Source organism: Macaca fascicularis, chromosome 10 (assembly GCF_037993035.2).
Source record: "Macaca fascicularis isolate 582-1 chromosome 10, T2T-MFA8v1.1".
Classification (NCBI taxonomy): domain Eukaryota; kingdom Metazoa; phylum Chordata; class Mammalia; order Primates; family Cercopithecidae; genus Macaca; species Macaca fascicularis.
Window position 1 is genome coordinate 25220737 of NC_088384.1, and position 17743 is coordinate 25238479.

The 17743-nt window shown below is 49.7% G+C and overlaps 1 protein-coding gene across 16 annotated transcripts in view; it reads left to right on the forward strand.

Annotated features, from left to right (window-relative positions):
- HPS4 (HPS4 biogenesis of lysosomal organelles complex 3 subunit 2) overlaps positions 1 to 12310 on the forward strand; it is a 31972-nt gene extending 19662 nt beyond the window's left edge. For 12 of the 16 annotated variants that reach the window (XM_074004120.1, XM_074004122.1, XM_074004118.1 and 9 more), the window contains 4 exons: positions 822 to 1731; positions 7070 to 7202; positions 7681 to 7789; positions 11004 to 12310. In XM_074004120.1, the coding sequence (XP_073860221.1) occupies positions 822 to 1731; positions 7070 to 7202; positions 7681 to 7789; positions 11004 to 11175 (1324 nt within the window). In that variant the 3' untranslated portion in view covers positions 11176 to 12310. The remainder of the gene's footprint in view (positions 1 to 821; positions 1732 to 7069; positions 7203 to 7680; positions 7790 to 11003) is intronic. The other 4 variants (XM_074004124.1, XM_074004123.1, XM_015457368.4 and 1 more) reach the window with 1 other exon arrangement.
- The last annotated feature ends 5433 nt before the right edge of the window (positions 12311 to 17743 follow it).

Genomic DNA, 17743 nt, shown 5'->3' on the forward strand with positions numbered 1-17743 from the left:
AAGGGAGCATCTGGATCTTGAGTTCGTTAAGAAACAGAGTGGCATAGTGAGATGATAGTGGCTTTCACATCCCAGATCTCTTACTTACCAGCTATGGGACCTTGGGCAAGTCCATTCCCTGCCTGAGCCTCAGTTTTTTCATCTGAAAGGTAGACACAATAGTATCCCTTTCGTGAGTTCATCATGACAGTTGAAAATAGTATATGTACACGGCTGGGCGCGGTGGCTCAAGCCTGTAATCCCAGCCCTTTGGGAGGCCGAGACGGGCAGATCACTAGGTCAGGAGATCGAGACCATCCTGGCTAACACGGTGAAACCCCGTCTCTACTAAAAAATACAAAAAACTAGCCGGGCGTGGTGGCGGGCGCCTGTAGTCCCAGCTACTCCGGAGGCTGGGGCAGGAGAATGGCATGAACCCGGGAGGCGGAGCTTACAGTGAGCTGAGATCTGGCCACTACACTCCAGCCTGGGCGACAGAGCCAGACTCCGTCTCAAAAAAAAAAAAAAAAAAGAAAAAGAAAATAGTATATGTACAGCACCTAGTATAGGGCCTGATGCATAGGAGACCTTCCAAATGTGGGTCAGTCTTATTCAGTGGGCTCTGCCATTTTCAGTAGGTGAGCCTGGTGTCACTGCGTGAAGCCCGGAGGACCAGATGTTTCTGTATTTTTACTCCTGTGATTTAACTCCAGTGGCCTCTTAGGCTCTGTGGCCTCAGGCACTACCTTGTCCTTGATGCCTGTGCTTTAGTCCTCACTATGGAAGGGCACTTGCTCTTCAGTCTGTCGACGTGCCCCTTCCTCACATCTCTCATTTGCCAGGTCTCCAGCATCTCCAGCAGGATTCCAGGATGGTTCAGCCCAGCACCATCCAAAGGGTGGGAGTACATCTGCCCTGAAAGAAAACGCCACCGGCCATGTGGAATCCATGGCCTCGACCACCCAAGAGCCCGCATCCCCTGACGAAGCTTGTCCAGATGGCAGGAAGGAGAACGGATGCTTGTCTGGCCATGATCTGGAGAGCATCAGGCCCACAGGACTGCACAGCACTGCTAGGGACGAGGTTCTTGGCCTTAGCTGCTCCCTGGGGAAGGAACTAGTCTTTCTCCAAGAGGAACTTGACTTGTCTGAAATCCACATTCTAGAGGCTCAGGAAGTAGACACGTCCTCAGGTCATTTTGCCTTCCTACATGTGCCTGTCCCAGATGGCAGGGCTCCTAACTGCAAGGCATCTCTCAGCGCCTCCAGCAGCCTGAATCCCACGCCTCCTGAGGACATAGCCATCAGCAGCCTGCACTCTCCCTCCGCTCCTGAGATGCTCACCCAGCCTGGAGCCCAAGAGCAGCTCGAAGACCGTCCTGGCTATAGCAGCCAAGTCCCCATTCCCAGAGCAGACGCTCTCCCCAGAAGGACCCGCAGGCGCTTGTCACTGCCTCGCTTAGATCCGGGGCAGAGAGGAAACAAGCTTTCCACAGGAAAACAAGGCCTGGATCAAGATGTTGATGGGTTCTGTGAAAGCCATGCAGCCCCCGGTCTGGAATGCAGTTCAGGCTCAGCAAACTGTCAGGGTGCTGGCCCCTCTGCAGATGGAATCAACTCCGGGCTGACACCAGCAGAGTCCTGCGTGGAGCTCGTGAGGATGAACCTCTACACTCACTGCGTCAAAGGGCTGGTGCTGTCCCTGCTGGCCAAGGAGCCGCTGCTGGGAGACAGCGCAGCCATAGAGGAAGTGGTGAGTGTCCTCAGACTTTCCCCTGCCCCTCTGCGGCCTCTGCTGATCTCCTGTGCTTCCCTCACAGCACTGTGCCAACACCCAGGGAAGGGATAAAGGCTCAGCCCTCAGTTGTGTGACCCTGGGCAAAACGTTCTTATTTAGAAAATGGAGGTAGCACCTGCCTCTGTGGGTTTTTGTTGGGGGTAAGAGTGAGTCAAGCACATAGCACTGGTGGCATATTGGCATCCAACAGGTATTGGTTCTCTTCTTGCACTGCTTCTAGTTTTGCAGAGTGCAGGCCTTGGAGGAAGGGAAGGCCTGAGATGGAATCCTGGCTCTTGTCCTCTAGCTGTGTGAACTCACCCACAGACCTTTGTCCCCCTGAGCCTCGGCTAACTCCTCAGTCATACAGGGGTGGTGGTAGATCCTCCTGTTCCAGATGCAGTGAGATAATGCAGGCAGAGGCTGCACGCACACATGCACAGTCACTGGTGTGCCACCCCTACTCATGGCTTCATTTCCTAGCATGGACAGCTCTAGGTTCCATGTCGGCTGGAAACTCCTCTGCAGTATGTCACAGCCTGGGTTGGAAGTTCCCTGGAAACCCTGTGTTTCCCTCCATAGCCCCAGCATCGTACCTGATCTGAAACTCCCTCCTAGAAGGCTGGGACATCTGAAATCCTAACTGGCTCTGGAGGGCTCTTAAACTATTCCAGCCCCTTCCTCGCTTAGAGGCTTAGAGTGGTAAACTGACCTTCCCCAGGGCCCACGCTGGAGATTCGGTTGCTATAGTAACAGCCTTGCTTTAGTAGGCAAGGAAAGTGGTAGCAACAAGAACAGCAGGTTGAAATTGCTGGAGGGCAAATGGTGTCTTGGGGCTTTCCTTGTTTTTATTCTTAAAACGTATATTATTCTAAGCTGATCTTAGTAGCATGCAGGGCTTGTGACCCTCCATAAATAAGCTAGTCACCTTGGAACACAGAAGAAGAGATAAGACTGCACAGCAGCTTCCTTGCACAGAACTCCTAGCAAGAGAGTGCTCTCTGGAGCTGTCAGGCTTCTCTATCCCCTTTCCACAGACACTGGATCACTGAGTTACAGCTCATTTGCTTCCTGTATCCCCATTCACCATAGCTGTGAGTGACTATCCACCTCCTTCTTATAACAGTGCAGGGAGTTCTGGCTGCAGTGTTACCCGCCTCATCTCCCTGCCGATGCCTTGGTTTTCATGCTCTATTCTGCAGTGTTGAGCCTTAGAAATGTCATTTTGAAGGGCCCAGTGTTTGAATGCAATAAAGTGGATATAATACCTTTCTTTTTACCTTCCCCACAGAAAGGAAAAAATAGCACAGGCTGCTCTTTGAGGAGATGTATTCTGCACCAACTATATGCGAAATACTTTGCATCTCTTATTTTAGCCAAGCCTTAGAACAGTTCTGGGAGGTAGGCATTGTAACTCCCCTTTGCCAGTAAGAAAACAGCCTCATTGAGATGAAAAGACCTCATGCAAGTGGCAGGTCCAGAGTTCTTGCTGGTTTCTGGTTCCCTGCCCCGGCCTCTCTGTCCCCCCACTGCCCTGCCCTTGCTGTGATAGCTGGGAAGCTGAAGAAAGAGGGTCAGTGTCCTGCCTTCTGTGGCTCGTGCTCTGTGGCATTATCTCCTGGTTTGTCAAAGTCTATCCATGCTGTTATGACATCAGCCTCCATGGGCTTCCGTGGAAAGCAGGGTTTGGTGCTGGCTAGGCCCCAGGAAATAGACTGCAGTTTTATGGAAGAAGAAAAGCTAATCTTTTCTTTTCTTTTTTTTTTTTTGAGATAGAGTTTCGCTCTTGTTGCCCAGGCTGGAGTGCAGTGGCATGATCTCAGCTCACTGCAACCTCCGCCTCCCGGGTTCAAGTGATTCTTCTACCTCAGCCTCCTGAGTAGCTGGGATTACAGGCATGCGCCACCAGGCCCAGCTAATTTTGTATTTTAGTAGAGACGGGGTTTCTCCAGGTTGGTCAGGCTGGTCTCAAACTCCTGACCTCAGGTAATTTGCCCACCTCGGCCTCCCAAAGTGCTGGGATTATAGGCATGATTGCGCCCAGCCCTGAAAAGCTAATCTTTTCTAGTATGGAGTGACTAACTTTGATCAGCCCACTGGTTTGAGAGTGGGTTTGTTAATCAGACCCAGAGGATTTCTGTTTTATAATCAAGAGAGGTGTTTGATTGCCTTTCCAGACGAGCCTTGAAAATACTTTACCTGATTTCCCTGTAGCCCCTCTGCTACTGTCTAGAAAAACCAAATACCCCCAGTTATGTTGAGCACACCCCTTTTGCAAGGGCTCCTTAATGATGTTACATACTCCCTAGCTGCCCTCGTGTCATTTGGCTGTCTTGTCTTTGGCTGGATCAACTTCCACAGGAAGTAGGGGTGGGGTGAGGGGCAACAGGGCTTGGGATGGTGGAAGGAGCTGTGGGTGGAGCAGCCAGGAGAGTTGGCATTGGGGCTGGAATTCCCTCAGAGGGAGCGAAATAGGCTCACACCAGGGGGCAGCATAGAGCCGATGATAGTTCATTACTCAAAACCCAAGATAATCTCATTGACCTTCAAACAGTGATCAGATTAATTATTTATTACTACAGTAGGACATTGAGCTTCTATGTACAGTAGATGAGGCTTGAAGTTAGTGTGAGAGTGTTGCCATAAAACATTTTATGAGAAAACACCTTCCCCCAAGTAGGAAACCGGTACCTCTAAGGGAACGTGTGTGCCACATATTACTCCTGCACGCTGTGTCACACGCTGACATTTGTGCCACTTGCTTTCGTGTGCAGTAGAAGTTAGAGGACCCAGGAATTAGCCTCAGCTCTGCTTCGCCTAGGGCCGTTGTGAGGATCACATTATGTAGCAGTATATATCGGGGGCTGGCAAACATTTTATGTAAAGGACCAGAAAGCAAATATTTTCAGCTTTGCACAGCTTTTCAGCTCTGCTGTTGTAGTACAAAAACAGCCATAGACAGTATATAAATGGTATGGCTGTATTCTGGTAATTATTTATGGACATGGCATTGGAACCTCATATAATTTGTACATGTTACAATATTATTCTTTTGACTTTTTTCCCCAACCATGTAAAAAATATAAAAACCATTAAGTCTCAGGCTGTACAAAAACAGGCAACAGACTGGATTTAGTTTATAGGGGGGAGTTTGCCGACCCCTGGTATATGTGAAGTCACTTGGCTATCAGTAAAAAATTATCCACATGTCATCTGACATAGCATCTTGTGATTAACTGTGTGTTTCTTGTTAAGTGATCCTATCTTGAGTGCAAGTTAGGCAGAAGATTCTGGAAGCAGAGCTCAGTGCCTGTGGGGAAACAGTTTTCGGCACGGCTCACTCTCTGTTCCTGTTGTTTCTTCCTCTGGACACCAGCTCAGCATGGAAGGGATGACTGTTAGCAGGTTCTCGAGGTCCAAAAACTTTCAGTGAGGCTGTGGTTTGACTTCATGGTGAATGCTTGTGCATGCCCATGCGCGTGTCGGTGCATGCACACACACACACATCTGTTCAAATAAGAGGCTCTGTGTTAAACTCAGTGTTGGTCAGGCTGTCTCAGTGATCTGAACATGAGATACTATGCTTGTCTTTCCTGAGTACCTATCTTTTTACATAACTCTGCACCCTTGATTTAAACCAAATAGCTCATAAGTTGGCAGTGCTTGGCATTATATGTGTTCATTTAGTCATTCATTTAGTGGATTCATTTACTGAGCACCTACTAGGAGTCAGGCAGTCTACTAAGCACTGAGGATACAAAACTGAGCGCATAGTAGAAAATAACTTTATATGTCACACCTATGGACTTGAAATATCATTTCTGAGACATTCGTACAGGAAAACTGATTTAACACCCCAAAATAACATGTAAGCTTCATGACATTCTCTTCAGAAGCATTCTGTTTGCATCTCTATACTTTTTATGTGCACTTTTTTTCTTACATAGCTGTTGAGAAATAGTCCACAAATTATCTGTGATCTCTAAAGAGATACCATTTCTTTTGTATGATTATTTTCATTTCCTGGACTCTGTAAAAAGGCCCTGCCTCAGGATAGCACTTTAGAGTTTATGAAGGACTTTTGGATGTGTCATTTCATTTAAGTCACTTGGCAGTCCTGTACTGTTCCCATTTTGCAGATGAATAGAAAAATGAGGCGCAGAAAATTTGGTAACTTGCTCCTGGTCATTTGACTAAAAAGAGGCTGAACTTGGGATGTTTTTTACCTGGGAACTGCAAATGCTGGGGGACAGTCGCCTTCTTTCTTGTGGCTGAAGCAGGCCCAGGAAACCCCGTTTCAGACCAAGCCCATTACGATGGGCCTGGCGTACTAAGTCAAGCCCTCAGTGGAGCTTGAAGAACGCCGCACAGCCATTGAAGAATTATATGATAGAATATTTAAAGATGAGAAAAGCAGTTCGTGCTTTGTTGTTAGGTTAAAAAAACTATCAGTCATTATTTATGATTTGATCTCGTTTTTACTTTACAGAAAAAGAGTTACACAAAACAATATAGTCCAGTGTTTTCAATTGTACTTAAACTTCATCTCCTTGGAGGTTTGTAAAAATACAGGTACTTGAACCCACCTCCTTGACAGTCATCCTCAACTGTGTACCTCCTCTGAACCATCAAGTGCAGAAAGCTGTTTGACTGACACTTAGTCCTTCTAAGAAAGCCAGGACTAGGCTATCAGTGCTAGATGTTGCAGAGAGAAGTTACCTTGTTACATCCGGTGAGGGACTTCTCTACCTGGGGCCAGTGAGAAACACTGGATGGTCCCAGGCTATTTGTAATGTGAAATCATGCAGCCTGGGGAGGAAAGCCATGGTTAAAATAAGATACACCACAGTGGGAACAGTAGCTATTACTGGATGGTGAAAAGATGAGTAATTTTTCTTATTAGTTTATTTTTTTACTCATCTCTTTTCTGTCTCCTACAATATAATCATTAATTAAAAAAACATTAGAACATAAGGGTGAAAGAAAAATGTTGGTGAGAGTCCATTTTGCTGGATCAAGTAAGCAGTAAGATACTCCATGAATGATTTTTTTGTTTGTTTGTTTTGTTTTTTGAGACAGAGTCTCCCTCTGTCACCCAGGCTGGAGTGCGGTGGTACGGTCTCGGCTCACTGCAGCCTTGAACTCCTGGCTCAAGTGATCCTCCCGCTTTGGTCTCGCAAAGCACTGGGATTACAGGTGTGAGCCACCATACCTGGCTGGAGGATTATTTTTTAACTAAGTCTGTGGTTAACTAGCCCTCAGAAGGCTTGCTGAGGTCAGCCCTACAAGCCCATGACCCTCTCCCCATTTGCAGTACCACAGCAGCCTGGCGTCACTGAATGGGCTGGAAGTCCACCTAAAAGAGACGCTGCCCAGGGGTGAGACAGCCTCCACGAGCAGCACCTACAACTTCACACATTATGACCGCATTCAGAGCTTGCTGATGGGTAAGAACCAGGCAAGGGGCCCAGGGCGATGGGGATGCCAGATTCTAGAGACGGGTGGAGGTGAGAACTCGAGCCCCAGCATCGTGATGACACGGCTGTGCACAGAGTTGTCGGACCTGCATTCAGGGCTCTCTGTCACCGGGAGCCCACTCCCACTGAGTGTGGCGTTCACTGGGCAGACGCTTGTCTGCTCATGTGTCTGTTTCTGGTGTTTCCCAGTGTTTGGAGAGAAGTTCATGTTCACATAACTGTGATAGGTTTGTCTCAGAATGTTGAGATCCACACGCAGAAACCGGGTGCTGCATTGCATGGCGGCAGCAGCAGAAGCCCAGCGCCCCAGGCCTTTGTCTCTGCCCCGGGCAGCCACACTCATAGCCTTGAGCCGTGCTCAGTCCCCGTGTTCAGTACCAGGCTTCAGGGGGTGGGAGGGCGGAGGGTAACTGTCTGCTCTTCACAACTCTGTGTCCTCTTCTGGAAGCAAACCTGCCGCAGGTGACCACCCCGCAGGATCGCCGCTTCCTCCAGGCCGTCAGCCTGATGCATAGTGAGTTTGCCCAGCTGCCCGCGCTTTATGAAATGACCGTCAGGTGAGCCTCCCTGAGTCGATCCCCCACTACTCTCCACGGTCCTGCTCACGGGAACCACCTGTGGGGCCCAGGCAGCGCCTTATTCCTAAGTAGATGAAGAACTTTCTAGTTACTCTCCTTAAGGCCTTCCTTTGTTCCTATTGCCGCCATTATCCACTGTTGTGCGGTCACGTGCCATGGACTTTCTGCTTCCCTTCCTACTTTAGACGCTTGGGGTCCAGCAGTGAAGGAACCTGAGGTCCTCGCCATCATGGAGCTACATCCATTACTAGGGATGGCGGCTCCATCTCCTTGCCAGAAACAGTGTTGAAATATTGTCGTCTTTCTAATTAAAAAGTCACATGGCTGGGCACAGTGGCTCACACCTGTAATCTCAGCACTTTGGGAGGCAGGCGGATCACTTGAGGTCAGGGTTCAAGACCAACCTGGTCAACCTGGTGAAACCCTGTCTCTACTAAAAATACAAAAAATTAGCTGGGCAGGGTGGTGGGTGCCTGTAATCCCAGCTACTCAGGAAGCTGAGGCGGGAGAATCACTTGAACCCAGGGGGCAGAGGTTACAGTGAGCCAAGATAATACCATTGCACTCCAGCCTGGGTGACAGAGTGAGACTGCATCTCAAAAAAAAAAAAAAAAAAGTAATACATGCTGATGATACAGTCATGCAGAATGCTTGGAAATCTATCACGTAAAACATTTTCCTCTCCCCTCACCCCATCACACACCAAGAAATAACCACATTTTACAGTTTGGCATGTATTGCTCCAGGTTTTATTGGTTTTTGGTTTTTATTTTTTGTACATACAGATTAATTGTATTTTTAATTATTTTAAGTTTTCTAGAAAATAGGATCCTACTAATGTACAATTTTACAGTTGTCTTTTTTCACATTATGGCATAGCTTGAACATCTCCATGCCAGGAGAAATATAGATCTATTGATGATTATTGTAATTTACAGTATTTAACCAACCGAATTTGTTTTTTTCTTTCTACATGCTTCTCTTATGAAACTGGAAAGGGAGTTTGGGCTTTAGAGATCACTTTATAAAATCCCTGGGAGGCTGGGACCTGAGAATTTGGTTGACAACTGGTAACAGAAAATAAAGCAAGGTAGCAGGTCAAGGGCAGTGCTGGCAATGTGTATATTAGTCCACGTAGCCCTTGGAACCATATGGTCAAGGGCATTATTTTTTATTTATTTATTTTGAGACAGTCTCACTCTGTCGCCAGGCTGGAGTGCAGTGGCTCAATCTCGGCTCATTGCAACCTCTGCCTCCCGGTTTGAGACGAGTCTCCTGCCTCAGCCTCCTAAGTAGCTGGGACTACAGGCGCCCGTCACCATGCCCAGCTAATTTTTGTATTTTTAGTAGGGATAGGGTTTCACCATGTTGGCCAGGATAGTCTTGATCTTTTGACCTCATGATCCGCCCACCTCGCCCTTCCAAAGTGCTGGGATTACAGGTGTGAGCCACTGCGCCCAGCTTCAAGGGCATTTTTTAAATTCTCATTTTACAGATGAGAAAATTGAAGCACAAATAGGATAAGCAGCTTGCTCAGGGTTGTATTCTTCTTAAGTGGCAGGGCCAGGATTTGAAGCATGTTCTCCAACTGTTCAAGCACAGGTATGACCTTTCCACACAGGTTTCAGTGTCACGGCAGTGTGGTCCAGTGCGAGGGGCATGGGTCACGGTGGACTGACAGGGAGCCGGGTGGGTGATTAGGATGGTTCCGATGCCCTGTCACCTGCCACACTTGAGTGGCAGGTGTTCTGCTGCCTCACACTGTTTCCAGCCAATATCTCAATAGATCTTTCTGTCAGAAATGTGTCTTCTCTGGCTTTAATTCACAGCTGCCCCAGGCTGGCCACCCAGAGGTGACTTGCATCTACAGTCACTGGTTTGGGAACTGGCTGTGTTGGGGGGTGTGTGTCTGTTTTGTGGGAGGTGGAAACAAAATGTTAGCATCTGCTACACCAACCACCTTGTGGCTCTGCAGTATGTCACCTTTCTTGGAGCTGAGAAGGGTTTAGTGTTGAGATATGTAGCCCAAGGCATTTGTTGAGAGATTATTTTAATAATAGTAATAGAAACAACAGCTACCATTTCTTAACCACTCACCATGTGTTAAGCACTCACTTAATCTCATTCTTAAAAAAAAAAAAAAAACATACACACACAACTTCCCTGAGGGCACATACTGTTACAAATCCACTGTACAGATGAAAAAGCTGGGACTCAGAAATGTTGACTAGCAGCCCAGGACACACCCTAGGAAGTAACAGGGCTGGGATCGGCACCTGAGTGTGTGACTCCAGATCCATGCTCGTTACCACCTGGCCTCGGAGCCCTCCCACAGGGCTATGAGAAGAGATTTTCCTGCTGGGCCAGTGGGTGCACCCACTAGAGACACTGAAGCTTGGAATAGGGTGGGATTTTTCTCCCTTCTTACAAGGAAGGAGAGAATTGAGTGAGGGGAGCCTTAGTAGTCCCTGACTCCACCCTTTTTCACTAGATTTGGGGGAAACTGAGGCTCATAGGATAGTTGGAGAGGCAGGATCCAGAAACCAGGGGGTTTACCTTGGCCTGAAGTTGGCTCCTCCCAGGTGACTCTGCCTCTGTGTGGTGCCCTCATCCCTCCCTCTGTGTCCACAGGCTTCCTGTCACTTCATGTCACATCCCACTCCTGTCCTTCACTCCCCCTCAGTCTATCCAGCTGCCCCCAGTGTGGAGAGCAGACTAGACTCCTTTCTCAGACACTGCCATTGCCTTGTCATAGAGGCAGGGCAGCCCCAGCTACTCACTTTGAGCCTCAGGGTCCTTGTCTGTGAAATGGGACTAAACCACCGCTGCAGAGCTTATGTGAGGGGCAAAGCAGAGACTGTATGCAGAGCACATTGCATAGCTCAGTATATCAACAAGCCGGCACTCCACAGTTGCTTTATGCAGCACTTATGACTCCCGTCTCTGTGGCTGCTGCCACCGTGGATGGTCCCACCACGGACTCTTCCAGCATCTAGTGAGCTGAAAGGAAGGAAAGATGGTATTGGCACTGAAGCCTGAAACTCCGCTGAATAAATAGAATCCCGTTCCATGACAGCTGCACATGCCACATTGGGCGTCCCGGGTCCTCCGTGACAAGAACCTCACCGAGGTCTCTGGGTGGTCTGTTAGCACCAGCAGCATCGGACCATAGTCTTCTTTCTTCTTCCAACAGAAACGCCTCCACGGCCGTGTACGCCTGTTGCAACCCCATCCAGGAGACGTATTTCCAGCAGCTGGCGCCTGCAGCACGGAGCTCTGGCTTCCCAAACCCTCAGGATGGCGCCTTCAACCTCTCTGGCAAAGCCAAGCAGAAGTTGCTGAAGCACGGGGTGAACTTGCTCTGAGCTGCGCCCAGGAGGTGACTGGGAAGGAGAAAACCAGCAAAGGAAGTTCTGCCTTTTATAATCGAAAAGGCCCCTCTATTTTATTTTTCTTGAAAACATTCCCTTTTTTAGGAACGTAATGATATTTGAGTTTTTGTTACTCCTTTTGCAGATAGGGATGTGTTTGCGGGCGGGGGTTAGTTCTTTAGGTCAGGAGACCTAGAGCACTTGATAAAGAACTGTATTTCATCGGTGGCCTTGGGGCCGGGATGGGCTTGGCTCCCTCTCTGCCACACTGAGCCTGAGGTATTTCATATCTCCTGCTCCTGTTCCATCCCAGCTTGAACTGGTGCCACAAGATTCCGGGTTGGCATTTTTTCTAGAACCTGATCGTCCACTAGCCCAGAGTGTGTGTTCAACCCCGACACCAGGTGGGTGGTAGGCGGTGTGACTGCACAGTGAGGAGCCGGGTCTGTGAGCAGGCAGACTCCACGCCCACGTCGCAGGTAGGTTTCTCCAGTGCGGTCCTGCTGGGAGGTCCAGATCATTCCTGCAGGGAAGCAACAGCACACGGAGACCGCCTGGTTGAATTCTGTTGGAACTCTACTCAAATCTAGTAGAGGGTGTCTTCTTTGGACCCACAATGGGGGCAAGCCTTAATAATACGGAAGGGAGTTTGGGCTTTTGAGATCCCTTTATAAAAGCCCTGGGGGCTGAGCCCTGAGAATTCAGCGACAGCAGGACCAACCTGCGCTGCCTTTGACTACAAGTGGGCTGCGCGGCTGGTTCCTCTTGAGCGAGTGTCCCTAAATAGGAGTTTACAAGATGTCTGAGGGTAAAAGCAACTGTGCTTTTCAGTGGTGGCTGCGTGAAAGGGAATGACATTCATTTGTGTGTTCCTGGACTTGTGTGGTACTTAAAACCTCAGTTCTATTACATTATAGTCAGACTTTTTTTTGATAGTATGAGACAGATTGCAGGATGAAAATACTTGTCAAAATCTTAACTGAATGTTTACTGGAAGTACTTGAGATTCCATTTGAAAGTTGTATGGTTAATAATTTCATGTCAGTGAACTGATATCTGATGTTTATGATATGGTGTCTTTTTCTTGAAACAAGCTTCCAAGGACTAAAAATAAAATAGCCAAAAAACACTATTGAGTTCTGCGTAATTAAGTGGCAGCATTTTTTGTGGCAAAGGTAAGGGTTAAGATTGTGTGTGTGTGTGTGTGTGTGTGTGTAACGTGGGCACATCCCTCTTTCCCTTCCCTGAGTTCAGTGTGGCTGGGTAAGGACCGTCTGTTTGCAGGGGTGCCAGGCTGCTGCCTGCCGCTCCAGGGAGCAGCAGCTGCAGCTGATCCAATACACCAAGCCTGTGTCACCCTCTTCTGTCACCTCTCTCCAGGATCCCTCCTGTCTCTTGGATCCCATCTGCCTAGATGGAAGAGGATCCTATCTGAAGCTAGGATAAATGTTGTCTTACTCCTCTACTATGTTCTCCCAGAAAAAAATTCATTGCAGGTTCTCTGCTGTGGTTGCTGCAGCTCCAGGAAGCCCCCGCAATGTCTCGCCTTATCTTTGACCAGTGGTCCCCAGTACCCGGCCAGAGAAGACAACTTTATAATGCCATTTGTGTTGTGAAAATTCTTCCACTGACCCAAAATGGAACCATACAAAGCCTATTCCTGTATATGGAAAAGTCTTATCGACCTGGATTAACTCAGAAAAAGTAAAGTCCTGAAACTTGACTTTGCAGGTGAGCCCCTTTCTTTCCTCCTTTGATCTTGCTTAGTTTCTGCAGTGGAGGTTCTGCTCAGAGCCCCAGGGCACTGGCAGCTGCAGCTGTCATCTCTAAAGCTTGGTAACTGTGGCCCAGAGGCTGCAGAAAAGAAACACTTAGCCCGCTGTTTTCCTTTTCTCATATTTCAGAGGTTTCAGGGGGTCGCTTAGGACACCGTTTATCCCACAGCCCCAGGCCCATCCCCTCAAAATTAGTGCTCCCAGAGTACAGGCCCAGCGACGGATGGCCAAGCAGCATGTTCTTGCTGGAGTGGGCACCACAACCTCCTATGGCCACGTTTCCCAGGGGAAGGCAGTGTTTGCAGGACAGCCTGCCCACCCTGGACTCCTACTTGACACCGAGTGCCACTGTCAGTCATCCAGGACCACAGATTCTAGTGGCTCTTCAGGGCAGAAAAGCCTCTGTTTTGGCTCCGTCTGTGCCATCCATCTGCCACCTGTGAACTGGAAGGATAAAGGTCCCATGAGTGATTAATAGTGGTGTATTAGTCCGTTCTCACACTGCTAATAAAGACATACCCGAGACTGGGTCATTTATAAAGGAAAGAGGTGTAACTGACTCACAGTTCCGCAGCGCTGGAGAGACCTTGGGAAACTTACGATCACGGCAGAAGGGGAACCAAACACATCCTTCTTCGCATGGTGGCAGCAAGGAGAAGTGCAAAGTGAAGTAGGGGGAAAGCTCCTTACAAAACCGTCAGATCTCGTGAGAACTCACTATCACAAGAACAGCATGGAAGTAACCACCCCCGTGCTTCAATTACCTCCCACCAAGTCCCTCCCATGACATGTGGGGATTATGAGAACTACAAGATGAAATTTGGGTGGGGACACAGCCAAACCATATCAAGTGGCAGTCAGATTCCTCCTGGGAAAGGACCCCCAGAGGGGACGTTTGAGCTAATCAAACTGTCTCCTCCCCTGGAGGGAAGCAGCTAGACTTCTGGGCCCTTGTCACTTCCACAGATAGAGGGTGGTAGCAAGTGGAGCCCAGGGGCTTTGTTGGAGTCGCCTTCCATGGTGTCTGCCTTGCATATTTAACCCCCTTGGTGGTCCTTTCCAATGTGGCTAAGATGTACTTCCCATGCTGCCCAGTTACTGCGCTCTTAACACCCCACCCTGCTCCGAGTGGGTGAGTAGCAGCAGCAGCGCTTTCTCTGGTGTGGGCCTGCCTGCCACAGGCCACTTCCCTGTGTGTGCCGTGAGCTGAATGGTGGCCCCCGAAGATCAGGTCCCAATCCCCAGAACCTGTGAATGTTGCCTTGTTGGATCAGATGTTTGCAGGTGTGGTTGAGTGAAGGATCTTGAGACGAAGAGATGATCCTGGCTTACCCCGTGGCCTCTAAATACCCTCACAACTGTGCTTTTAGGAGAGGGGCAAGGGGAGGTTACTCACACGGAGAAGAAGGCCGTGTGAAGATGGCAAAGACTGGAGTGATGCGGCCGCCAGTCAAGGAATGCCAGCAGCCACCCGGTGCCAGAAAAGGCAAGAAGTGGATTCCGCCGTAGAGTGTGCAGAGGGCCTGTGACTGTCAACATGCTGAATTCAGTCCCGTGAAACTGATTTCGGACTTTGGCCTCCAGAACCGTGAGAGCATGGGTTTGTGTTGTAGGCCTCTGGGTGTGTGGTCATTTGTTACAGCAGCCACAGGAAACAAATCCATCCTCCTGCAAACTCGCCTTCTCCTTGTGATGCCCAGTTCCCTCCCTCTCAGTAGCGCCAAGCCACAGAGCACGGGTAGGGCATGAGAAGAGCTGGGGCCCCACACGAGGTTGCCGTGGTGCGGGGCACAGGGGAGCCTTTAAGCAGGGGAGTGGGACGGGCGCGGTGTCACGCCTGTATAATTCCAGCATTTTGGGAGGCCAGAGCGGGTGGATCACTTGAACTCAGGAGTTCAAGGCCAGCCTGGCCAACATGACGAAATCCCCTCTCTATTAAAAATACAAAAATTAGCCAGGTGTGGTGGCGCGTGCCTGTAATCCCAGCTACTCGGGAGGCTGAAGCAGGAGAATCGCTTGAACCTAGGAGGTGGAGGTTGCAGTGAGCTGAGCTGAGATTCATTGCACTCCAACCTGGGCGACAGTGAGGCTCTGACCCCCCTCAAAGAAAAGGAAGAAAAATGCAGGGGACTGACTTGAGCTGATTCTTGTGAGGAAGGTCACTAGCTCCTGAGTAGGGGATAAACTGGGCAAGAGTGGAGACCACCAGGAGGCTGTGGTCGTCCAGGTGGGAAGGGGAATGGCTGAAGCAGAGAGGAGGCCAGATAATGGGCAGACACACATGGGCACAGATTAGGTTTGGGGCAGGGAGGGACAGCTCCAGTGGAGAAGGCAGCCAAGGAGATAGATTCCTGCCCTGAAGGAGCTGGCGGAGGGACTGGCAGGAAACCCACACTAATACTCAGCCTGTGTTCCCGACACACACACGCCTGTCCCAACCCCTGAACCCACCGCTGCTCCTGGGAAAAGGGCAGTGGGTGTGGGAAAGCACTTGTCCCCTGCTTTGCTTCTTGATTCTGCTGCCACCCAGCTCTCTGTGAGGAGACGGGGGAGGGCAGGTGTCAGACCCACGCTCGGCATCCTAGCTTAGAAATAAAACCTACTCTAGATCTTTCTTTCTTCAACATATTTGTTGAGTTTGGGAAGCTTACAGTGAAGATTCTAAGGGCTTCAAGGTGAAAATAGGACACCTTTTCTGTTGATCCAGGATTTAAATGTCCAAACCTGAAATTAGCTGTACTTCCCCTGAGAATAAAACCCAGAGAGTGCTTTGGAATCCTGTCAAGAGCTGGGAGGTGTTTTATGATTGCCTGTATATGCTGAGGTCCAAGCTGAGAGTTGGAACCCTTCTCCCCTGCCCTGCCTCTCTATTGGCTGGGCCAAGCACCCCAAGGAAAGGCCTTGGGGCCCTGGCCACCGAACCCATGGGGAGGAGAGGGAGACAAGTCCTCTGCCAAGTGTGCTGCTAAAAGGCACCTTGTTCATCCTTCCTCCCCACCCAGGCTGGGCCGGCTCCTATGGCTGTGGCAGGAGCACATGGGCTTTGGTGTCAGACAGGTGGGTTCAAATTGCAGCTCTGCAACTTATTGCTGGACATCAGGGCAAGTTGCTTTTCTGTCTCTGAGCCTCAGTGTCCTCTTCTTTAAAACAGGAAAAGGAAATGTATGTAAGGACTTGGCCTATCATGGGCCCTCAGCAAATGGAGGGCCCTGTTGAGTGTTCTGAGAAGGCACGTGGCCTCCTAGGACAGGGAGAAGGACCTGGGGGCCGGAGGGGTGTGGTCCTTCTGCATGCTGAGGAAGTGAGGCCTGGATGTGTGTCCAGACTACAGAAGATGCGCTGTGCTGTGGGCCTGGATACTCAGCTTCCAATTCCCGCTCACCCTCCAGCTGGCCGCGTGACCTTGTTCATGTCAACTGCCTGCTCTGAGCCTGTTTTCTCATGTATTAAATGTGCAGTTGACAAGGATAAGATAGGGGAAGGAACCTCATAGGGTGCACAATACTCTCCATGCTCAAAGAAGCAGGTGCCCTCACCTTGAACTTGGGGGTGGCTAATGTGTGGGAAGCGGGGAGAGATGGGGAAGGGCAGGTACCCAGAAGTGAGAAGCAATGTGTGTGCCTGGGAAAGAGGCGGAGAGTAAACCAATCCCTGTGTGTGCTGCCTCCTGCCTCCTAAAGCTGCAATCTGCTTGAGTATTTTCCCTGCCATCTGTCAGCAGTTCTAAAATATGTGGCCTGATTCTGTCCTGTTCCCTGTGTTTACATCTGGTTAGCAAGACTCGGCTGGGGAGTTAAATGTTATGGAAGGTTGCTGGCAGCAGGCATGATGGTCCTTAAAAACCTCATTTTGCCGGGCGCGGTGGCTCACGCCTGTAATCCCAACACTTTGGGAGGCCAAGGCAGGCGGATCACAAGGTCAGGAGATCGAGACCATCCTGGCTAACACGGGGAAACCCCATCTCTACTAAAAATACAAAAAATTAGCCAGGCGTGGCGGCGGGCGCCTGTAGTCCCAGCTACTCAGGGAGGCTGAGGCAGGAGAATGGCGTGAACCCAGGAGGCGGAGCTTGCAGTGAACCAAGATTGCGCCACTGCACTCCAGCCTGGGTGACAGAGCGAGACTCCGTCTCAAAAAAAAAAAAAAAAAAAAAAACACCTCATCTTGTGCTTAGCCTCTGCTACTCATATTTATATCCTGACAATGTATATGGAGTACCTCTCCCATCCACCCAGACCACGACATAATAGCATCTGACCAAAACCTCACTTGACACTCACAGAGTGGATTAGGACTTTTGGTGGCAAGGGATAGAAACCACAACTCAAACTTGGCTTACGAATAAAAAGCATGTTTATTGGCTCATGTAACAGAAAAGTCCAGAGGTAGAGCTGGTTTCCAGCAGAGCTGTGTTGAGGACTCACGTGATCTCCACAGCGCAGGCCCCACTTGCCTCTGTGGGTTTCTCTCTTGGCTTCTTTCCCTTCACCCCACACACCCAATAAAAAGTGGCCTTTCTTTCGCAGTGGTCCCAGAAAAAGAACTTGGATCACGTGCCCAGCCCTGACCCAATCTCTCAGTCGCGCAGAGTTTGGAAGACTGATTGGTCGGATCTGGATCATGGGCCCAGCTCTGGAGACCCAAGGACTAAGCCTGGGGATGTTATGGTCTTGCGAGAGGCTCATACTGTTGGCAGGACAGGGTTAAAAGCAGTGGCTGCCGGCCAGGCATGGTGGCTCATGCCGGCAATCCCAGCACTTTGGGGGGCAGAGGTGGGCTGATCACTT